At 40.8% G+C, this 25,105-nt stretch overlaps 1 protein-coding gene across 1 annotated transcript; it reads left to right on the plus strand.

The window, feature by feature from the left end:
* Positions 1-10,214: 10,214 nt before the first annotated feature.
* LOC144225001 (olfactory receptor 2S2) lies at positions 10,215-11,174 on the plus strand. The gene has a single exon (XM_077756081.1). It carries the CDS (start codon positions 10,215-10,217, stop codon positions 11,172-11,174), a length of 960 nt encoding a protein of 319 aa, XP_077612207.1.
* The last annotated feature ends 13,931 nt before the right edge of the window (positions 11,175-25,105 follow it).

Here is a 25,105-nt window from a genome sequence, read left to right on the forward strand (position 1 = left end):
ACTTTCCAAAACAGGAGGCGTGCGACAAAGAAAGGTATGTGGTGAGCACAAGGAAGATGATAGATCCTCCCTGAATAGGGCCCCAAATCCTGAATTCTGCAAGCTTGTTCTGCTCAAGATAGGTGTTTCCAAAAGTTAAGAGCCACTTAGGAAAGACAGGTTTGTTAAACATTTGAAAAGGTGGAGCCATAGCCAGAAAGAAGCTCAGTATCTGGGGTCAGTGGTCCTCAGAGTTTTGAAATCATGCTTCCTTGTGATTTACACTGTTATTTACTTATAAAATACACAAATGTTCTACTGTCCCAATATACTATATACAGTATTCAATGTTTACAAAAATAGAAATTAAAAAAGATGGGCTCAAAGTAAAGATATAAAAGGAAGGGTTAACATGGAGCAAAGGAGAAAATAAGGGTAGTTCACACATTCATTTATTAATTTATTCAGCAGCTATTCGTTGAGTGCCTCATGTAAGCCAGCTCCAGTTTTTATTGTGAAGATACGTTTGTAAACAATGTGGAAAAAATCCCTGCTCTGTGAAACTTGCATTCTAGCAGATGGAAACAGACAAGAGAAATGACTAACATAAATAAGGAAATAGCAGAAGATGCTGGAAACTACACAGAATCAGGACTGAGGTGTAAAGAAGAACAGAACACACCCACCTAATTTTGTTCCCTCTTGCAACTCACAAAAATGATANCTCTATTGCAACTGTTTTATTAATAGATTCAAGCAGAAAAAGTGATCCCAGCAACAAATGCTGAGAAGTCATTTGATAAAAGTTAACACGTATTTCTGCTTTATTAAAGTAACAGACTTGAGGGGTGCCTGAGTGGCTCAGTCGGTTAAGCATCTGACTTTGGCTCAGGTCATGATCTCACAGTCTGTGGGCTCGAGCCCTGCGTCAGGCTCTTTGCTGATGGCTAACTCAGAGCCTGGAGACTGTCTTCGGATTTTATGTCTCCCTCTCTCTCTGATCCTCCCCTGCTCACACTGTCTCTCTCTCTCTCTCTCTCTCTCAAAAACAAATAAAACATTTTTAAAAATTATTTTTTAAAAAGTAGCAGACTTGAATAGAGGAAACCATCCCTGACATGAAAGAAAATATAAGAACATCGACATGTAGCGTGTCTGCAACTTGGATTAGGATGCCTGCTTTCAATGTCGACATCACTCTGCAGAGTCTAGCTAATTATATGAGATCAGGAAAATAAAGAACACAAATAACAAAAAGAAGGGGAAAAAAGCTATTCACAAACATTGTTCAACTATAAAAATTTTTAATCAAATGCCAAAGCTTCTAGAAGTAGTAGAAAGTACACTAGAGTGGTTGCATGTAATTCACAGCAGTCACAAAAATTTTTAATTGCCTAGGGAAAACGTATACAGAAGTTATGAGAAAACTATACTGAATATCATATATTTATNCCAGAGCCATTCCTCAGGAAATTTCTAATTGGAACATGCAGAGAAAGAGTCTTGTATTAGCTTTCTATGCTGCGTGGCAGAGCACCACCAACTTAGTGGCTTAAAACAACACACATTTAAGCTAGCTCCGAGCCTAGAGCCTGTTTCAGATTCTGTGCCTTCCTCTCTCTCTGACCCTCCCCTGCTCATGCTGTCTCTCTCTCAGAAATAAAAAGCATTTTAAAAATGTAAAAAAAGGAAAAAACACAACACACATTTATAAACTTGCAGTTTTGCAAGTCAGGAATTCAACCAAGTCCTTCACAAGACTGCAGTCTAGGTATTGGCCAGGGCTCGGTTCTTACCTGGAGACCCAAATAGAAAAATGTGAATTAGGCTGTGGACGACCCTCTTCCCTATCATGTAAGGAAGTCTTTTCACCAGAGTTTAAAATGAAGCCAGGAAAAAAGAAATAGAGATAAGAAACAAATGAAGGGACCCAGGGTCCTAATGACATGTGGAGTCCCTAATTCCAGGTATGCCTGAGACTGAATCCACCCTTAAACTTCCCAGTTGTATGAACATTCAAGTTCATTTTGGGATTAAGCTGATTGGAATAAGTTTTCTATCTAGCAGCCTAGGAAGTCCTGACAATTACAGAGCCCAGTAAAAAACCATCTTTATACGGTCTCCCTCTCTTGCAGACCACGGCATTCTCCACCTGCAATTCTACATTTATATAACATGGCAGATCATTCTCAGTTGAGATACAAGAAACCACACACCAGTCTTGGTCAAATCCCATGCTCTTTTTCAATAAAAGGAAAGGAATAAACTCCTTTCAGGCCTATACGATCCATGAACATTGATGCAAAATCCTAAATCTAATGTGGCATCAGAGGAGGCTAAGCAGGGACGTGGGACTTCTATCTCCATTAAGTAGGAAAAAAATCCCCACTGCACAGTGTCAGTGGAGGACATGGGGGTGGGAACTATATGTCCCTACCCCTGTCAGCCAGGAAGGCATCAGCAGAGCCTTAGTGGGGAGCTGAAATTCATCCTCTCCAGCAGCAAGGGGATCTCTCCCACCAGGGAAGGACAGGCTGGTTCAATAGGCAAAGATCGGTCAATGCAATCTATCATACTAACAGACTAAATTAAAAAAAAAAAAAACCACCTCACATGAGTGGAACAGAAAAAGCATTTGAAAAAACAATATCCATTCATGGTGAAAACAAAAACAAAAACAAAAACAAAAACAAAAACAAAAACTTTCAGCATTGAACTGGAGGTCCCACCCAGCCAGTGCGTTAGGGCAAAAGGAGAGACAAGTCTAACAATTTTGAAGGAAGAAAAAACTCTCATTATTCACTGGTGTTACTATTACCTACTATGTAGAAAATCTAAAATAACCTCAAGATATCTTATAAATATTTAAAAGAGTTGGGGCACAGGGGTGGCTCAGTTGGCTAAACATCTGACTTCGCCTCAGGTCATGATCTCGCAGTTTAGAGTTTGAGCCCCACACTGGGATCTCTGCTGGCAGCTCAGAGCCTGGAGCTGCTTCAGGTTCTGTCTCCCTCTTTCTCTGCCCCTCCCCCACTCAGGCTCTGTCTCTCTCTATCAAAAATAAATAAAAACATTAAAAGAATTTTATAAATATTTAAAAGAGTTTAACAAGATTCTTCAACACTAAGTCAATATACCAAAAAAAAAATCTATTGCATTTCTATATTCCAGCAGCAGATTAAGAAAAATTTTTAAAGATATCAAGAAATATAAATATATGTTTCAGGGCGCCTGAGTGGCTGAGTCAGTTAAACATCCGACTTCAGCTCAGGTCATGATCTCAGTGTTCATGGGTTTGAGCCCTGCTTCAGGCTCTGTGCTGACAGCTTGGAGTCTGGAGCCTGCTTCAGATTCTGTGTCTCCCTCTCTTTCTGCCTTTCCCCTGCTCAAGCTCTGTCTCTCTCTCTGTCTCTCAAAAATAAATAAACAATTNTGCATAAAACTATAAATATAACATGTTTTGAACAATTTTAAGATAGAGAAATATTTCCCATTCATGGGTTGGAAAATTCAATATGATAGACATGTTAGTTCCCCTCAAATTGATCTATAGAATCGATGTAATGCCAATTTTAGATCCCCAAAACAATTATTGTAGAATTTAAGAAGTTGGTTCCATAATTTACATAGAAAAACAAAGGACTAAAAACGGCCATGACACATTTGAAGAAGTATTGGGTACGGATAAAGGGACTTACCCTACAAGACATCACCGTATACTAAAAAGCAATACTAATTAGGGTAGTGTAGCATCAAGACAGCACCAGGCAAGTAAACCATTTGGAAAAGAATAGAGATCCCAGAAACGAACCCCTTCATGTGTGGACACATGTATAACAGAGTGGCTATTACAGATCACTGGAGAAAGGATGGGTCACAGATGTAGGCAGAACAATTAGAAATATGTGTACCAAGGAGAAATGTGTAAGATATTTATAGCAGTATTCAACTAGGAGACAACCCAATTATCCTTCAAAATAGAATGTATAAATAAGCTGTGCTACATTCATATAATGGAATGTAACAACACAAATTAATGAATTTAGCTCCACTCATAATTATGAATGAACCTCACACACACAATATTGACTGAAGAAAGAAGTTAAAATGGAACCACTCAACAATAAACTATTTAAGAAAAAAAAAAAGNACAGGGGAATATATGCAGCCATTTAAAGGAATGAGGCAGATGTGCCTCGGTGGCTCAATTGGTAGAGTGCCAGACTTTGGCTCAGGTCATGATCTCACGGTTTGTGGGTTCGACCCCTGATTTGCATCCACAGATTCTCTGTCTCTCTCTCTGTTCCTTCCCTGCTCATGCTATCTCTCTCTCTCTCAAAATTAAATGTTAATAATAAATAAATAAAAGAATGAGATGTAAAACATGTATAAATATTCTACATATTTTCCACACATATAGCTCCAATATATATTGTTAACTGAGAGAATCAAGATATTGAAACAGTGTGTATTTGTGCAAAATTTGTCACTCTCTTCACATCTTGCTTTTCTCACTCAACAATATCCATAGGATATCTCTAGGGAAAAAAGACATACAAGAAACTGCTAATGTTGGTTGCCGCAAGGGAACATAACTAAGTGACAAGAAAGAGGCTTCATTTTTATTATACATTCTTCTATACCTTTTAAGTTTTGTTTCAGGTACAAGTAATGTCTACTAACGTGATGATAATCATGATGACGAGGAGGTAAAGGAAGAGATATCCAATGATGATAAAGAAATTCAGATGTACTGAGACTAAAATATCAGCTCTGGCATTCACAAGAGATGTGGTCTTCGGTAAATTATTTGGCTTTTTTAGTTAAAATTGTAAAGTTATGGGAGAAAATATTTGCAAACAATATATTTGATAACATATTAGTTTTAATATCCAAAATATATAAAGAGCACATAAAACTCAATACCAAAAAACTCCCACAAGTAATTTGATTAAAACTGGGCAGAGGATGTGAATAGACATTTCTCCAAAGAAGGTCCTACAGATGGCTAACGGACACATGAAAAGAGGCTCAACATCACTAATCGTCAGGGAAATGCAAATTAAACCCACCATGAGATACCACCTCACACCTGTCAGAATGCCTAAGCTCAAAAAGACAAGAAATGACATGTCCTGGAGGGGAAGTGGAGAAAATGTGGAGCTGGGCACTTGTGGGGATGAGCACTGGATGTTATATGGAAACCAACTTGACAATAAACTATTTGTAGAAAAAAATATATATAAATAAAAAAAAGAAAAAGAAGAATTATTTAAAAAAAAAACAAAAAACTAATGCTTGTGAAGTGTCTGTCACAGTGACTGGCACATGGGAGCCGCTCAACGAATGCAGCCAATTCTGCTGCTGCTGTTGCTGCTGTTGTTAGACATTGTCCTGCCTCCCCGTTCTGCATGTCTAGGACTTCAACGTGGGGACGAGGTACGCTGTCCCCGAATCNTGGGGCAGGAAGTGAAACTTCAGAATGCAAAATATCAGTAAGTGAGGGGAGCGGTATTACCGTACTAAGAATTTTTCCCCCAAATACAATTTGATCCCACAGTATTGGAACACTGGCTAATACTGAAGAGATAAAAGAGGAATCCCCTTCCCCAGTGATTTTTCTATAATTTCTTTTGAGTCACTTTTATCCACATATATTGTTTAACTAATTGAGATCATGACAGTGTGTACAATTTCGTTATCTCCCTTTAATTTATCATGGTAGTGTAATGATGTAATAGTATAAAAATTATAAGTTTAACTTTAATGTCTAATATTCTAATATATGAAACAGTTTCATTATGTATTTATTGGTAGACAGTTATTTTTTCCCTATATTCATTCACAAATATGACTGTGATATATGCCTTTATTGAGACATAACAAACTCTACTCTCATCGATTTAGGTTTTTCTCCCTAGAGTTGGGAAAATTGCTGAGTTATGTGGGCTTTCCAGGTTTTTCCTTTTTCTGCTCTCCTGGAGACCAGATGACAGTGTATGGGGCTTTGACTACATGGTGTTCTCTTCCCTTCCTCACTATCCCAGATGGACTCCAGCCCATCCGTGGCTGTTGGAGTCAGGGTTCCTGGTTTTCATCCATCCCAAGTCTCCTCTAGCACCCGATATAGCCCTATTTCCTCCTAGGCATAGTTTCATAAGAGACCAAGCATTCAGATCTCCCCTTCATGCGTGAAGCATGAGCATGCGCACACACACACACAGACCATACCATACGCCCAAAGGATCAGGAAGTCACTTCACCAAAGACTGTGTCCTGCCTGCTGAGGAGGGTGCTGACCAATCCATGACAGATTTGGGATGCCTCTGCCAGGGAAGCACTTGTTCAGCCTAGATAAAGCACATGGGGAAACTGAAGCTTAGGGACTCGCTCAAGCTACCCAGAATACCCATGTCACAGGCAGGGGCAGGTCCCATTGCTCTGGATCCGTGCACAAGATCTTCCTAGCCATTCAGTTCATTCCAGTTGAAGCAGCTTTCATGCAGCACTTCTCCAGCTGGGCACTAGGACTTCCATGGCNCTTGCGCTCTCTGGTCAGTGAGCTGCATATTTGTCATGCCGTAGTGTGGGTTCAGTAACTCCAATTAATCCTTTTGGTGACTCTGGAAATCTCTGCCCTTTCAGGAACTTCCCCCCATATTGTTATTATTGTGTATTTAAATAGGCAGATCTCAATTCTGACGAATGTCCAGTCTGTGTTGTTGAGGCTGGGCAGACTGAAGAAGTAATCCTCATCACAGCTGAGCCTTTACCTGGGTTTCATTCTGTGTAGATGTGGATTAACACTTTTATACAAGTTCCCTGCAAATGTTATCAAAGTTTTCAGAAGCTTGAAAATATGCTGGTTCTAAGAATGGGAGCAGCTTGGGGATTCTCCTCCCTGAGAATCTAAGAAAGCCCAGATTAAATGAAACTTGTATGCGTTTGCACTAAAAAGAAATGATTGACAGCCTATTCCAGCTGTTGGTCATAAAGCAGAGGAAAAGTCCTCTTTCACTGGGATTAGCTCTCCTGGCCTCCATCCCGCCTCTATCGCCAACCTGCTCAGAAGAGTAAGAAAGGTCACTCCCCCATCAGGGTCTCAGTGTTTCATGGGCAATGAGGATGCAACATCAGAAAAACCCTGGCACACAGTTGGCTGGAATATTTGAGGCTCTCCCTCAGTGCTANATCCACATAGAGATTTTGGGTGGAAATAATCTGGTCTGATAAACTGAATTGCGTTCAGCTATGAGAAAATTGAGGCTATTTTTTCTCAGTGTACTTCACATAATGAAGTACTGCTATTAAATTAAATTCAAGAAGGAGAATAATGTTAGAATTTGATGTTTTCCACTCATACAATTCCCAATTGAAAAGCAAGTTTTCTGTTAGATAATAACTCAGATTCTGGAGAAGGAAGGAAGGAAGGAAGGAAGGAAGGAAGGAAGGAAGGAAGGAAGGAAAGAAAGAAAGAAAGAAAGAAAGAAAGAAAGAAAGAGGGAGGGACGGAGGGAGGGAGGAAGAGAGAGAGAAAGAAAGACAGAAAGAAAGGTGATAGATAAATAGACAGAGGCTAAATATATATTTAGCAGGCTAAAATTTGACATATTTCTTTGTTCCAGGACTTCTCAAAGTCTTTAATATGTTCTTGTACACTGTGAATGTCCAAGAGATGTAAAATCTGTAGCATTTCTGAGCCTCCATAACTCATCACAATAAAAACTGGGAAGTATTTTCTTACCTATGACCTTGGGCAAGTTGCTTACCCTATCTATCTCTTCATATTTTAAAACCTAACCACTTGATTTTCAACAAATTAGATAAGATACTATAAATAAGTGCTTATTTATGGTAAGCATAATAGAACTACAAAATAGTAGTAGTAGTAGTAGTATCATGAATGCTGCAAAGTACTGTGTATCATGAGGAAATGAGCAAGACATGGTTCCTATCCTGAACCAATAGACCCAAAATGAATGAGTTTCAGAGATGGTAGTGGACAGATAGAAGCAGTTTGGGCTAGTTATATTAAATTCTTTGAACATTGACAGACTTATTAAAAAAGAATATAGAAATTTGGGGTGCCTGAGTGGCTCAATCGGTTAAGCATCTGACTTTGGCTCGGGTCATGATTTCACAGTTAGTGAGATCGAGCCCCACAATGGGCTCTGCACTGACAGAGGGAAGGAGCCTGCTTGGGATACTCTCTCTCCCTGTCTCTCTGACCCTGCCCACTCACACATGCTCACTCTCTCAAAATAAATAAAGAAACATTAAAAAAATGAATGGTGTTGAGAACACTGGAGAGCTACATGCAAAAGAATGTCACTGGACCACATTCTTTTATCATACACAAAAATAACATAAAAATGAATCAAAGACATGAAACCATAAAACTCCTCAAGAGAACATAGGCAACGACTGCTTGAATATTGGCTTTAGCGACATTTTCTGGATATGTTTACTCACGCAAGGGAAACAAAAGCAAAAGTAAACTCTTGAAACTACACCAAAGTAAAAACATTTGTACACTGAAGGAAACCATAAGCTAAACATAAAGGCAACCTACTGTATGGGAGAAAATATTTGCAAACAAATATTTGATAATATATTCAGTTAATATTCAAAATATGTAAAGAACACATAGGGGCACCTGGGTGGCTCAGTTGGTTAAACGGTTGACTTCGGCTCAGGTCATGATGTCACAGTTTGTGGGTTTGAGCCCCTGTCGGGCTCTGTGCTGACAGGTCAGAGCCTGGAGCCTGTTCCAGATTCTGTGTCTCCCTGTGTCTTTGCCAGTCCCCTGCTTGTGCTCTGTCTCTCAAAAGTGAATAATTTAAAAAAAAAAAAAAAGGAGCACAAGTAACTCACCACCAGAAAAAAAACCAAACCCACAAATTTTATTAAAAGTGGGCAGGGGATCTGAATAGACATTTCTCCAAAGATGGTCTACAGATGGCTAACAGACACATCATCAGGAAAATGCAAATTAAACCCACCATGAGATACCACCTCACACCTGTCCGAATGCCTAGGCTCAAAAAGACAAGAAATGACATGTCCTGGAGGGGAAGTGGAGAAAATGTTAAAACTAATGCTTGTGAANGTGAGCAATAGCAGCAGGGAGACTGGAAATCCTCTATACAAAGGCAGGCAGGTCTTTCTATAAGCTCGCTGCTTGTGTGGAACACAAGAACGGAGGCCCGGAGCCAGAATATTCACAACAAGAGAGTATAAACATACAAACAAAGAAAAAGATTCCTTATTCTCCCCTGGCTAATAAAGTCACCAGATTCTAATGAGCTGGATTAGAAGTCAAAGCTATTTTTCCTGCTATCTGATTACTGTAGTCAGCATGGATAGTAAGAATTGTGTTAACCAGTCAGTGAGCTGCATAGTCATGCCATTGTGTGGGTTCAATAACTCAAATTAATCCTTGTGGTGACTCTGGAAATCTCTGCCCTTTCAGGAACCTCCCCCCATATGGCTATTAATGTGTATAAAAATAGGCAGATCTCAATTCTGATGACCCTCAAGTCTGTGTTACTGAGGGTGGGCAGACTGAAGAAATAACCCTTGTCATGGCTTAGCCTATACCTGGGCTTCATTCTGTGTGGATGTGGATTCACACTTTTATACAAGTTCCCTCCAAATGTTATCAACGTTTTCAGAAGCTTGAAAATATGCTGGTTCTAAGAATGGGAGCAGCTTGGGGATTCTCCTCCCTGAGAATCTAAGAAAGCCCAGATTAAATGAAACTTGTATGCATTTGCATTAAAAAGAAATGATTGACAGCCTTTTCCAGCTGTTGATCATAAAGCAGAGGAAAAGTCCTCTTTCACTGGGATTAGCTCTCCTGGCCTCCATCCTGCATCTGTCACCAACCTGCTCAGAAGACTAAGACAGTTCACTCCCCCTCTCGGGGTCTCATTTACTTTATGGGCAATGAGGATGCAACATCAGGAAAACCCTGGCTCACAGTTGGCTGCAATATTTGAGGCTCTCCCTCAGTGCTAGTCCACTGGAGATTCTGTTGTGTTCTAGTCTGACCTTTTCAGATCTAAGAGCTACGGACGCGCCTACCTACTGTCTCTTACAGCCAGGTTTCTCTAACACACACATGCTCTCCTTTTTGTAGCAGAGACTTGACCGCATACTAGATGCCTGAGACTCTTCTCAAGAAAGCCTGATGTGCTGCTTTTGTACTTTGCTGATGACACAAGGGATATCACATGGAAAAAGCCAATTGGTCCTCCCCTGTGGTGGGGTTCATTCTCCTGGGACTCTCTGCCCACCCGAGGCTGGAGAAGATGTTCTTTGTGCTCATCTTGTTGATGTACCTGGTGATCCTGCTGGGCAATGGGGTCCTCATCCTGGTGACCATCCTTGACTCCCACCTGCACACGCCCATGTACTTCTTCCTGGGGAACCTCTCCTTCCTGGACATCTGCTACACAACCACCTCCGTCCCTCTACTCCTGGACGGCTTCCTCACTCCCAGGAAAACCATCTCCTTCTCAGGCTGTGCTATGCAGATGTTCCTCTCTTTTGCCATGGCAGGGACAGAGTGTGTGCTTCTGGGCATGATGGCTTTTGATCGCTATGTGGCCATCTGTAACCCCCTTAGGTACCCTGTGGTCATGAGCAAGTCTGTCTATGTGTCCATGGCTGTCAGCTCCTGGACAATTGGTGGAGCTGCTTCTGTTGTACACACAGCCTTGACAATTCAGCTGCCCTTCTGTGGGGACAATGTCATCAACCATTTCACCTGTGAGATCCTGGCTGTCCTTAAGTTGGCCTGTGCTGACATCACCATCAATGTGATCAGCATGGAGGTGTCCGATGTGATCTTCCTGGGGGTCCCAGTTTTGTTCATCTCTGTCTCTTACATCTTCATCATGGCCACCATCCTGAGGATCCCCTCCATTGAGGGGAGGAAAAAGGCCTTTTCTACCTGCTCTGCCCACCTCACTGTGGTGGTCATCTTCTATGGGACCTTATTTGTCATGTATGGGAAGCCCAAGTCTAAGGATCCCCAGGGGGCAGACAAAGAGGATCTTTCAGACAAGCTCATCCCTCTCTTCTATGGGGTGGTGACCCCCATGCTCAACCCCATCATCTACAGCCTCAGGAACAATGACGTGAAGGCTGCTGTGAGGAACCTGGTGCCTCTGAAATACTTCAGCCAGTGATGGAGGAGGGGTCCTCCTGGGTTTTTACCATGTGGAGCAAGGGTTTTGATCACTACAGCTCCCACTCACAAATCTGGTCACGTTAGCTGATATTATCTCTTGCCCTTAAGTCCATTTTCAGAGAATGTGTTAACTTTTCAGGTTGTATCATTCGAGTGTTAGCCCAATATCTGAGAGCTTCAATAGATGCCAAAAAATAAATTGCTAATGTTATGTCTGATGACACTCTGAACACATGTTAAAACCAAGGTGACAGGACATTTAGAGCAAGCTGAATGATCTGTATAGTGTGTAAGCTACAGAGTCAGTACATAGAGAGGGCTCTCACAGCCACTTGTCATCTGGACTCCCTAGGACAGCCAAAGGAACAAGGAGGAAGTGAAAATTTTCATTACTAGATTCAGTTCACCTGAAGTATCAAGAAGGGAACAAAGACAAGGTCTCCACATAGAGAGCTTTTGGGTGGAAATAATCTAATCTGATAAACTGAAATGCTTCTTAGCTATGAGAAAATTGAAGCTATTTTTTCTCAATGCACTTCACATTATGAAACATTTCCTGTAAGTTAAACTCAAGAAGTATAGAGTTTGAATCTGATGTTTACCACTTATACAATTTCAATAGAAAGCTAGTTTTCTGTTATATAATAACTCAGATTCTCAAAAAAGAAGAAAGAAAAGAAAGGAAGGAAGGAAGAAAGAAAAGAAGACAGATAAAGAGACAGAAGCTAAAAATATTCTAAGACTTCAGTGGGCTCAAATTTGACACATTTCTCTGTTCCAGGACTTCTCAAAGTCTTTAATATGTTCAAGCACACTGTGTCCAAGAGATGTAAAACCTCTAGCATTTCTAAGCCTCCAATAGCTCAGCACAATAAAAACTGGGACGCATTTTCTTACCTCTGATCTTGGCCAGGTCACTTAACCTTTCTCAGTCTATTTTATTTAATTTTATCTCCATATTTTAAAACCTAACCATTTGATTTTAGACAAATTAGATAAGATACTATAAATAAGTGCTTATTTATGATGAGCACAATAGAACTACAAGAGAGTAGTATTGGTGGTGGTGGTGGTGGTATTAATAATACACATGCTGCACTGTGCCGCGCACTTTATGGAAAAGAGCAAGATGCAGTTCCTATCTAGAACAATAGACAAGATGAATGAGAGTTCAGAGACGGTTGTGGAGGGATAGAAGCAGTTTTAGGGCAAGATATATTAAATTCTTTGAACACTGACAGACTTAGTTAAAAAGGATTTGGAGAGCCAATCCAATTTTGAGATTAGATCTTGGAAGTTTTTGCTTCAAGTGATATTTAAGTTTTATTATCTTTATTCAAAATGAATTGTTTAAGGATGCATGTTTTGTTCATAAAAATTCACTTCCTTATGTTAGTCCTCTTCCTGATTTCTACAGTTCCACAGCAAACTATCTTGCTATCGCAAATGCACACGTGACATCTAGCGGCCATTTAAGAAAACTTCAGACACTTAGCACCGGCGTGCAATAGCATTGTTAGAAGAAGCTAGGGTTTTCTTGTTCAACCCTATCTGCAGGATGCATGGAGTTCCTCTCCAGTGACCCTGACGCCAGTCAACCGACGTTTGCTGGAACACCTCCAGTGACAAAGAATTCAATACTTCCAGATTTTTGCTGTTTCACTCAACTCTAGCAAATTCTTCCTTGAGTTATGCTAAACTATATCCTCTAATAGTTTCTACGTTTAGTCCTAATTCAGTTTCATGCCTCTACATGAGATGCACCTAATCTCTTTCTTTCTGTTGTATGAAGATAGTTCTTCTGATGCCCTGAGTCTTCTCCATCCTTCTTCCTGAGCCCATATCACCCAACTTTACCCCACTGCCAGGTGCTGAACTGTGCCTAGAGCACCATCTAGTTTATTCCAACAATAGAAAGAATGTGACAGTTCTGAAAATACTTTGGAAATAATAATGACGCTGCTAAGCTAACTCTATCTCCCCAGGATAACCAAGATCAGACTGGCACAGAGACACACTTTTGACCAAGCCCACCTTCTTGTTAGGCTGTCCTCTGCTCAATTGCTTTTCCTCTAAGTTAGTGGCAGCCATATCCTTTGATATTATGAATGACATGATCCTAATGTAATTGTTAAGGTAAAAATCATGTACATTGTTTTCTCTAGGAATAATGGCTACCTCTACTCCCACCTTCCGATTTCACCTTCCTTGCATTTCAAAGTCAGCCACCTGTCTGCTGGCCTGCTTTCAAGAAAAACAAAATGCATCAACAGGAACAAGATGACAAAAAACTGAGGAAAATTATTCTTTGACCTAGGTCATCAGTCTTTCTAAGACTTTCTAAGACTACGGTACCACACAATATAGGAATCCATTCCCAAATGTAAAGAATCAGAATGTCTAAACTTTGAAAGATCATTGGATTGACCACAATGATGTTTGTTTCATAGATGATTGCTGGACCATAGCCTGTGGCTGACTGGATGGCTGGGAAAGCATGGGTTAAGGGGCTTTTGATCGCTGTTGGGGGGAATTGATTACCTTGGGAGATGTATTGGTTCTAGAGGCTTATTTAGGTTTAGGGCTGCTGAGGCTTGAGGAAAGGAAGATCACTGAGTATGTGTGGATTGATGGTGATTGTATTTGATGAGGTTGATTGAATTACTTGATTAGGTAAGAGCTTTGATAAGATATATAACTCCTGGTCTAATATCAAAATAAAAAGAAAGGCTTCATCTATAAGTTTGGTCATTTAAAAAAAGCAACCTTTTTGGTTTGCCAAATATAAAAACTTTGAAGTAAAAACAGGCTATGCTTAGTTATTAAAAAAAAAAAAAAACTAAGAATATTCAACTCTCTCTCCGGCCTTTCCTTGTGGATTGTACCTCAGTGTTAGTACTCATTTCATTCAAGACCTACCTCGTCTCTTAAAAAGCTAGCCACAAATAGCTCCCAATAGCATCTCTGGGAAGACACCAAAGAAGTAAATTTGATCCTAAGTAAAATGTAGCGGCTTACCAATGTTTTTGCCGGTTAGGAATTATAGGAATTTAGCCATAGAATTTGAAAATAAATCGAAATCCCTTTTTTAAGCCATGTTTTGTTTTTAGTACGGACCAAGATCCCATTCATTGCAAAATGTTTTCATAGGCATGTATGCTTGTGTTTGATCCAGGAATAATAAATGATTGACTATTATCCAGCAGCGAGATGGGGTGGGATTCCTGGCACTTTGATTTGTTTAAGCAAAGGAAAAAACAACTGAGCAGAAATTGTTCTTTCGGCAGCTTTTTGTGGGAACGCTGACTAAAGAGACTAGGTTTTTAAAAAATCCCTTATTGCAGTCGTTACAAACAAGGTTACATGGAACTGGTAGAAGTACAGCTTGAGTCCGTGTTAAGTTATCCGACCTAGATGGTGCCTTGAGGGGCACTGACTAACAAGACATCTTCAGTTTATTAACTTTTTTATCTTAATGAGTTCTAGGTTAAAATATTTTCTTTTTAAATACAAATATTTGCCTTTACTAAAGCTAATTTGAAATTCTTCAGTGTTGACTTGAGTATGCACAGAAAAGTTCAGCTTTATTGGAAGAAGCTAGGAAATCCACCGTGGAAATGTAAACACGGCTAGTTGAGTCATTACATTTCATTGTGCACATTTTTACAATATAGGATAATATTTTAAATTATTTTGAAACAAAGCCTTGATGCTAGGCACCACAAAAGAAACATTTGTCTCATTTAAGAAGTGTTTTAGGGGCGCCTGGGTGGCTTAGTCGGTTAAGCGTCCGACTTTCGCTTAGGTCATGATCTCGCGGTTCGTGGGTTCGAGCCCCACATCGGGCTCTGTGCTGACTGCCAGCTCAGAGCCTGGAGCCTGTTTCAGTCTGTGACTCCCTCTTTCTCTGACCCTCCCCTGCTCACGCTGTCTCTCTCCTAGAAATAAATAAAAATATTTAAAAAAAAAAAAAAGAAGGGTTTTAAACAGAAAGTTCTTAGACTTTTTGTCCTGAAGATAAATAAAACTTAAAAGACTGATGCTATGTGACATTGATGAGGATAGAGGGAAATAAATGCTCTTATATTCTGTTGGTGCTACTGTCAAGTAGGTCAATTTTTTTTTAATTTTTAATGTTTATTTTCTATTTTATTTTTGAGAAAGAGAGAGAGAGCATGAGCAGAGGAGGGGTAGAGAGAGGGAGACACAGAATCTCAAACAGGCTCCAGGCTCAATCCTAGAGCCCAAGGCAGGGCTTGAACTCACAAACTGCAAGATCATGACCTAAGCCGAAGTCAGACTCTTAATCAACTAAGCCCCTCAGGTGCCCCAAGTAGGTAAAATTTTTAATATAATGCTATAATATTAGGTAGACCTGCAGAATAAGGAGATTGAATAAAGAAAAGAAAATTCAACCATCTTCCAAGAAAGAAAACAAAGGGGCCTAAAAGCCAAAAGTCCTGTTTCACAAGTGGTGTCCCCATGCATTTACTTGGAGGGAGAGGGGTGCCAGGTTTAGCAAATCAATATACAGAATGCCTAATTCAGTTCAAATTTCAAATAAACAATGAATATTTTCATAAATATATGCATAAAAATATATAACTTTTTAAAAGTATTCATTGTTTATCTGAAATTGAAATTTTACTGGACAACCTGTGTTTTATCTGGAAGCCCTAATTTAATATAAAACAATAATAGGGGTGTCTGGGTGGTTCAGTTGGTGAACATCTAGGAATTGATTTAGCCTCAGATCATGATTTCATAGCCCATGGGATTGAGCCCCTTTTCTGGGTCCACACTGACAGTGTGAGCATGCTTGTGATTCTCCCTCCCTCTTTCTCTCTCTCTCCCTCCCTCCCTCTCTCTCTCTCTCTCTCTCTCTCATGATCTCATAGTTCCTGGGATCAAGTCCCTCATCTGGCTTCATGCTGACAGCATAAGCCTGCTTGGGATTCTCTCTCTCTCTCTCTCTCTCTCTCCCTCCCTCCCTCTCTCTCTCTCTCTCTCATGATCTCATAGTTCGTGGGATCAAGTCCCTCATCTGGCTTCATGATGACAGCATAAGCCTGCTTGGGATTCTCTCTCTCTCTTTCTCCCTCTTCTCTGCCTCTCCCCTACTAATGCGCTCGCTCTCTGTCTGTCTGTCTCTCTCTCCCTCTCTCTATCGTGATCTCATGGTTCCTGGGATTAAGCCCCTCATCTGGCTCCATACTGACAACACAAGCCTGCTTGGGACTCTCTCTCTTTCTCTCTCTCTCTCTCTTTCTCTCTCTCTCTCTCTCAAAGTAAATAAACGTCAAAAAAAAATAGTATAATAACAAGAGAGGANTTCGCTCTCTGTCTGTCTGTCTCTCTCTCTCTCCCTCTCTCTATCATGATCTCATGGTTCATGGGATTAAGCCCCTCATCTGGCTCCATACTGACAACACAAGCCTGCTTGGGACTCTCTCTCTTTCTCTCTCTCTCTCTCTTTCTCTCTCTCTCTCAAAGTAAATAAACGTCAAAAAAAAATAGTATAATAACAAGAGAGGAAAGTTTTACCTTGGATTGCTGCTAAAAATCCTGCCCTGGGTCTTCTCTTTTATGATGTCCCTTCCCCTAGGGAATGACCATTGCCAAAATGCTGTCACAGGAATTGCTCAGCTGGTTTCTTTACTTTACCCTTGTCCTTGGGTATCTGTCTTACAGTATCCTCCAATATTCCTCCTTCACTTTGCCTTTCTTTCTTTTCCATGGATAAGCCTTTCCCATTTCATGTTGCAGTTAACAGTTATAGTCAACATTCAGTTAGCATCGCATTCAAGAGTCCATCCTCTCACCTATCTCAAAACTAGGAACTATTACAACCCCTAGGGAAGGTGTGAGACGCCAGATCCAGGACAGCGAGCACAAATAGCGGGCTAAATCTTTGGGGTGCTCAGCTGCAAAGAACAGTAGTTTCACTACTCTTGGTGCTTTTAGAAATAAGCAACGGCCTAGAATAGAGAAGTGAGGACAAGATTTTACAAGAACATGAAGTTTACCTGGAGCCTGATTAGTTCAAATCCCATTTATCCTGATTTACAACCATCCCCCTCTACTACCACCCAGACCTGTGGAAGCTTGAAAGGACCTGTTACAAATATAAGAAAATAAAGTCAAGGGGCGCCTGGGTGGCTCAGTCAGTTAAGCGTCTGACTTTCGCTTAGGTCATGATCTCGCGGTTTGTGGGTTCGAGCCCCGCATCGGGCTCTGTGCTGACAGCCAGCTCAGAGCCTGGAGCCTGCTTCAGATTCTGTATCTCCCTCTCTCTCTGACCCTCTCCTGCTCACGCTCTCTCTCTCAGAAATAAAAACATTTTTAAAAAAAGAAAATATAGTTAAATCAAATATTGAAAATTATATAGAAATGTGGACACTGACTTCACATTGGAAGATAGTAAGGAGTCCCTCTTAAATGTTTTGGGCTGTAATAATGGTAATGTACTTACAATTTTAATAAGAGTCCTTATGGTTTAAGTACATCCTGGAATATTTTCAGATTAAATGATATTTAGGAGGTGGTGGAAGTATAGATGAAACAAATAAGCTTGTTAAAGGGGGGGTAATGGATGCCTGGGAGCACCATATACTACTCTCTAGGCTCTCGCGTATGTTTGAAATTTGCCATAATCAAATTTTTAAATAAAAATCACCACACTCATGGGGCGCCTGGGTGGCTTAGTCGGGTAAGCGTCTGACTTTCGCTTAGGTCATGATCTCGCGGTTCGTGGGTTCGAGCCCCGCATCGGGCTCTGTGCTGACTGCCAGCTCAGAGCCTGGAGCCTGTTTCAGAGTCTGTGTCTCCCTCTCTCTCTGACCCTCCCCTGTTCACGCTGTCTATCTCTCTCTCTCCTAGAAATAAATAAAAAAAATTAAAAAAAAAATCATCACACTCATTCAGTGGACTATTCATTCAGCCTTAGCAAGGAAGAAAATTCTGGTACCTGCTATAACATGGATAAACCCTGAAGACATTATGCTAAAAGAAACAAGGTAGTCACCAAAAAAACAAATACTGTATGATTCCATTTATATGAGGCACCGAGAGCATTACCATTTATAGAGACAGAAAGCAGAGCGGTGGTTGCCAGGGGCTGGGGGACAGACAAATGGGGAGTTCGTGTTTAACTGGTACAGAGTTTCCTTTTGGAAGATGAAAAGAGTCCTGAAGGCGGACGCTGGTGATGCCTGCACAAGCGAATGTACTTAATGCTACTGATCTATACACTTTAAAACAGTAAATGTTGGGGCGCCTGGTTGGCTCAGGTGGTTAAGCGTCCAACTTCAGCTCAGGTCATGACCTCACATTTCATGAGTTCGAGCCCTTTGTCAGGCTCTGTGTGGATGGCTCAGAGCCTGGAGCCTGCTTCAGATTCTGTGTCTCCCTCTCTCTCTGCCCCTCCCCCACTGGCGCACGCGCTTGCTCTCTCTCTCAAAAATAACTCAACATTTAAAAAATTGTTAAATAAAATGGTAAATGTTATGCATACCTTACCACAATAAAAAGGATACCAATTTCATTTTATAAGTAAAAAATGCTACTGTCATAACGGATAACACAAATAAAAATGGAAAATAGCAACAAAACCTGAATACAGGGGATGAGAAAACTAACTTTTAGTTCTTGAAGAATAAACACACATTCTATCTTTTTTTAATTTTAGAGAGAGAGAGAGAGATGAGCAGAGCAGAGAGACAGAGGGCGAGAGAGAGAGAGAGAGAGAGAGAGAGAGAGAAACCCAAGCAAGCTCCACGCTTAGCATGAGCCCAACTCAGGGCTCAACCCCACAACCNTCTTTTTTTAATTTTAGAGAGAGAGAGAGAGAGAGAGATGAGCAGAGCAGAGAGACAGAGGGCGAGAGAGAGAGAGAGAGAGAGAGAATCCCAAGCAGGCTCCACGCTTAGCATGAGCCCAACTCAGGGCTCAACCCCACAACCCTGGGATCACTACTTGGGCCAAAACTAAAATGAGACATTCAACCAACTGAGCTACTCAGAGTCCCCATAACACACATTCTTTTTAGGATGAAAAAAAAATCTACCTCTAGGTCTCCTCAGAGGGCAAAATTGAGCTTCCTTTTAAATGTATTTTATATTTTAATTGACCAAATAAAAAGAAATAATAACAAACAAATAAATAAAAATTATCATAGGAGGCACATCTGGGTGGCATCTGGCTCTTGGTTTCAGCTCAGGTCATGATCTCACAGTTCTTGAGTTCAAGCCCCACATCGGGCTCTGTGCTGACAATGCAGAGCCTGCTTGGGATTCTCTCTCTCCCTCTCTCTCTGCTCCTCCCCTGTGCGCTCTCTCTCTCTCTCTCTCTAAAAATAAATAAACTTAAAAAAAATCAAGGAAATATAGCAAGCACTGCCATCAGACAACGTGTACCCAAATGGTTATATGACAATTTCCATGAGCCATGTGTCCTTCTGCTCCTTAAGAACCAGGTGACAAAGTCAGCTGGGTGCCCTGACATGGCTGAGATCCCTGAACTGGGCTCCTTCCCCAGCACATGCCTGCTGCTCTTCCACATTCATCATGCATCCTAGGGGTCATTACCTTCCATTCCAGTCTCTTTGGCCAAATCCCAGGATCTTTTCCACACAAAACAGAAGCAGAAGGCAAATAAAATGACAAAGCAGCAACTCTTTTGCTAAGAAAATCCCACCATGAGGCTCAAGGTGGTAAGTTTGTTCTTAAAACTAAATATCTCATGCTGACACCCACTGTCTTTCATTTTCTATTGCCCTGAAAGATAACTGACATCAGCTACCTCTAAAATGTCAAACTCCTTAGAAATAATTTAATTCTTGCAGTGTTTCCTACGCACCCATCCCACCACCCATCTCTCTAACCCAAAGCAAGTGCCATGGGCTTAGGGCTGAGGACTCTTCAGGACCTCTGACCAGGGCCTCACATCACAGGATACGAGCCCTCCAGGGAACTCATTCTCGTATCATGACTTGGCTATGCTAAGGGTCAACCCCTTCCTCATCCTTACACCTAAAGCAAACAGACTAGCAATGAGCAAGAAGGAAATCCTGTCACATAAAAATGGAGTTAGGTAATGGGGTACCTGGGTAGCTCAGGTCATGATCTCGCAGTCCATGAGTTCATGGTACACACATCAGGCTCTGTGCTGACAGCTCAGAGCCTGGAGCCTGCTTCAAATTCTGTGTCTCCCTCTCTTTCTGCCTCTCCCCTACTTATACTCTGTCTCTCTCAAATAATAAATGTTTAAAAAAAAATTTTTTTATGGAGTTAGATAGGACATATAGAATGTGCGCGATAAATATTTGTTGGGTGGATCTGATTAACAAAATTAGTAAAAGGCACCAATCACAGTGCCTGACGCATTGTAAATTTTCAATAAATACAACTATAAAATAAGCATCATTATCAGATGATCACTGAGGTCTCTTCCATCTTACCACCAAAGCTCTAAGGCAAGAATGAGTCAGGATTGGGCCCGCGTCCAGTGGACACTGGAGCCCCACTCCTTGGGGCCAGGACAGGGTGCTCGGAGGAATTATTGTGCCTGTGGACTTCAGCCACCTGCTCCCACTAACTCTGCACTGGTGGGACAGGCAGGACATTGTCCCTAGAGCCTTGCTGTGGCCCCTTTACATTTCAAATTTTGAATTACTTCTAGGATCAGCCCCTTTGCTGGCACAATTGCTAGATCTTCACATCAACTCCAGAAGGGAGATGGGCTGGGTTCCCAGCCACATATTGCAGGTAAGAAACTTGAGGCTCATAGAAAGAGTACATTTTTCCCTCTCAAAGGGTAAGCCAGGACTCTGGACCCAAATCCTTACCTTCTGATTCCCAGGCCAATGCTAGTTCTTTCCATTTTCCCATTTCTTTTTCATTGTTTTCAATCCAAATGATTTATTTTTCTCTTTCAGAGTACAAAATAACACATGGCTATCGTAGGAAGGTCGGACAAAATCAAATCACTGTAAGAGGGAATTCCATCCTCTATGGTTAGCTGCTCTAAAAAGTTTGAAGTAATTTCCCTCTGCTCATTTTTAAACATAGGTATTTTTATGTAATTGAGATTATAATGTATGTGTACATTTATATCTTATGATTCATTTAATTTTATATGATAACCATCCCTACCATGTTACTAAAAACTCTCTGTTGACATCTTTTTAGTGTGAATAATGTTCCATTTTATGAATATGCCACAGTTATTGAATGTGCCATTTACTGATGCAACAATTATTTTTCCAATATTTTTCTTTTTTTCTTTTTTAATTTTTTTTTAATGTTTTATTTATTTCTGAGAGAGAGAGAGACAGTGTGAGCAGGGGAGGGTCAGAGAGAGAGAGGGAGATACAGACTCTGAAACAGGCTCCAGGCTCTGAGCTAACTAGCTGTCAGCCCAGAGCCCAACACAGGGCTCGAACCCACAAACCGTGAGATCATGACCTGAGCCAAAGTCAGACGCTTAACTGACTGAGCCTACCAGGCACCCCTCCAATATTTTTCTTGTAAATAATGATGAGATGAACATCTTTGTTCAGAAAATTTTATCTACTTCTTTGAGTATTTCCTTAGGACTAAGTCCTAGAAGGGGGTTGCTTCTGTCTGGACCATGATAGTCTCACCAGCAGCTCATGGAAAGGTCTCTAAGGTTGATACAACAGTCATTCACACTTGATCTTAGCCAAAAGGCCGAGAAGCGATATACATACAACAGTCATTCAGAAGCAAAACAACTTTTAACTTACTTAAGTCAATTTAATAGAAAATTGTAATCTTTAATCATTTCTCAGCCTTTTGGCTAAGATCAAGTATAGAGAATTGTAAATTTGTATGTTTTGTATGTTTTTTTTAATACTTTTTAATGTTTATTTATTTTTTAGAGAGAGAGAGCATGAGCAGGGGAGTGGCAGAGAGAGAGGGAGACACAGAATCTGAAGTATCTCTAGGCTCTGAGCTGTCAGCAGAGAGCCCAACAAGGGCTCGAGCTCATGAGCCACAAGATCATGACCTGAGCTGATGTCAGACACTTAACCCACTGAGCCACCCAAGCGCCCCTATGGTTTGTATGTTTTGAAACATATTGGTCTTATGTCTGACAGCTTTGGTAAATGTAGAATTTACTAAATATTCCAGCTGAAATGGAGTGAAGATATTATGAGATCATGCCAAATTTCTTTTGTTGTTGTTGTTGTTAAATTTTTTCAGCTTATATATTTATTTTAAGGGGGAGAGGGGCAGAGAGAAAGGAAGAGAGAGGATTCCAAGCAGTCTTCACACTGTTAGCACAGAGCCCAAAGCAGGGCTCAATCCCACAAACTGCGAGATCATGACCTGAGCCAAAATCAAGACTCGGATGCTCAACCAACTGAGCCACCCAGGTGCTCCAATCGTGCCAAATTTCTAAATGTCATTAGAGTAAATTAAACAGACCCTGTTGTATCTAAGCTACCCAGATAGCAGAGAATGGATGTCACAGCAACTTTGCCAGCCCCAACCCATCTTCCAAAGCCCAGACTAGAATAACCACCTGCCTATTTGACGTCTGTATTTGGATGTATTATAAAGCCTCAAATCTAGTAAGTCCAAAACAGAACTCTCAGTTTCTCAGTGCACTTCTTCCTATTTGCTCTTTCCCATTTTTTCCCATCTAAGTAAATGGGGGCACCACCACCGACTTAGTTACTCAGGCCAAGAACCTATGGATCATCCTCATTGACTCTTCCCCCTCCCTCTACATCCAAGGCAGCAGGAAGTCCCATTTGGCTCCTCCAAAATATATTCAAATGGAGCCAGTTCAGTTGGTGTACATGTTTCCCTGCAGGCCAGTCTTCACATTTCAAAGCATTCAAAGCACATTTCTAATGGCATCTTGTCACACTTGGGAATAAAATTCCAATTCCCAGACGGTCTGTGTCCTGTCTACCTCTTCAGCCTCCCCTCCAGCTGACATCCTTTTGAGCTCCTTTCTTGAGGTCAAACTTCCCAGTTCTCTTTTGTTACAAGACCTGGCATGTGCTCTGTCCAGATCCTCACACTGTGTTGTCCTTCACATCACTTAGGTCTTTGCACAAAGGCCCCCTCTTTACATACCTGAAATGGACACCCTCCCATTCCCATAAGCCTTTATTCTTCCCCATAGCACTCTTTACTCAAACAATCTCCTCATTTGTTTTTTGACTATCTCCCCACTGGAATGTCCACTCCATGGGGGAATGGACTTCATCTGATGTGTTTATTGCTATAGTAACTAACATGCTCACATAAATATTTGCTGAATTAATGAATGAGGTACAAAGTTTTCACTATGAAAAATGTGCATTAGATTCACAAGAAGGACAATGAGAAGGTTGTTCTCTTGAATAACTGGGTTCTGTTCCTGAAGCCAAGGCTACACAGTATGTTAACCAACTTGAATATAAATTTAAAAAGAGAGAGAGAAAATTGTGGAAGCAGGAAAAAAAAAGTCATTCTGTGCAACCTGAATTCCCATTGAGAGGGAGTAAACTGTAAGAACACTGTAAAGTGTAAACTGCTAGACAAACTGAGATTATTAGCATTATATTACTGTGGCATCATGCTAGATGCTGTCTGTTCTGTCAAAGTGGACATGACGTAGTCCCTGCTCACATGAATAAAGACATCAGTAGTTGAGAGGCTCACAAAAGCCTCTTGACTGAGAGAAAGAGTTTGTTGGTAAGTACACTAAATTTCTGAGAATCCTGGAGAGTTAAAGAGAGCATTTAGGAAAGTAATCATTTCAATTTTAAGAATAGAACCTTGAAAATTAGTCTTGTCTTCAAATGCTAATAAAAAAATTAATGTTTATCCCAAAGTAGTTATGTGTGGAAAAATGAACACTTTTTCTACCTTAAAGCAAGTGGATACCATTTCGGATTTCTCTATTTGCACAATGAAATTATCTAATTGCTGGCTATAGACAAGAGTGTCATCTAGTGGCCACTCATATTAACTACAGCTCCTTGAAAGGTCAACTCTGAGACCATCTGAGGGTGATATGGTCCATCTTGCCAGTGGTGACCAGATATCCAGATTTCACAGTCATGTAAATTTTTTTCTGATGGAGACTTATGTGGAGTCATCAAGATTTGATTTTGTTGATTTGGGATGTTAAACAATAACAAATACCACCTGCTGTCTAACAACAACAAAAAAAACATTTTAACACCCCCAAAATAGAAAGAACATAATCTCAGAATAATGAAAACAAAACTAATAAAGAACAGAATCTCAGAATAAAGGAAATGTACATCAAGTTGCAAATATTTAGCTTTATAAAAAATGCACCACGGTGTTTCCTTTCCTCAATAGGAAAATGAGACCTGGAAAGTGTTATGGACAGGTACCGATGTGGAGACTGAAATTCAGGAACTCTGTTCAGTCGACGAATTCTTTTTGCAACAGCCTCTGCTTTAATACCTACCACCGAGGAGAGGCGCTCCTCTTGTCCACCTCCTTCTAGCCTTGGGGAAAAGGCTTTCCTGTAACTTAAGGCAGAATCGGCACCCTTCACCCACGGGTCCTGATTTGGGACTGAGAGTCTCCAAGAATATGCCAAAGCTCTTTTATATTCTGATGTGTGAAAGCGGCTCTCAGATCCTCAGCACCCACCTCCCCTAATCTCTTCCCTGGGCTGAACCCCCTGGGTCTTCGGCTCGTACTTAACACTCCCAATCAGCAGGCAATAAAGTACTTCTATGCTCTCCAGGGCTCTGCTTGCTACAATGTTAAGATCAGACATTTGTGAATAGATCCTGTGAAGAATCAGAAGTCTGAAAAATTCTTTTCCCAGGCTAACCAGCTCAGCGCAGTACAGAAGTTCACTTATGTATCTATCTTCTTGGCAAACCCCCCAGTGAGCATCCAGGGAGCCACAGTCTCTTAGATTACA

This window comes from Crocuta crocuta, unplaced genomic scaffold, assembly GCF_008692635.1.
Source record: "Crocuta crocuta isolate KB4526 unplaced genomic scaffold, BGI_CrCroc_1.0 scaffold431, whole genome shotgun sequence".
Lineage (NCBI taxonomy): Eukaryota > Metazoa > Chordata > Mammalia > Carnivora > Hyaenidae > Crocuta > Crocuta crocuta.

What these genes read in the sequence shown, in the direction of transcription:
- LOC144225001 (XM_077756081.1), top strand. Translation starts at nt 10,215, where the DNA reads ATGGAAAAAGCCAATTGGTCCTCCCCTGTGGTGGGGTTCATTCTCCTG.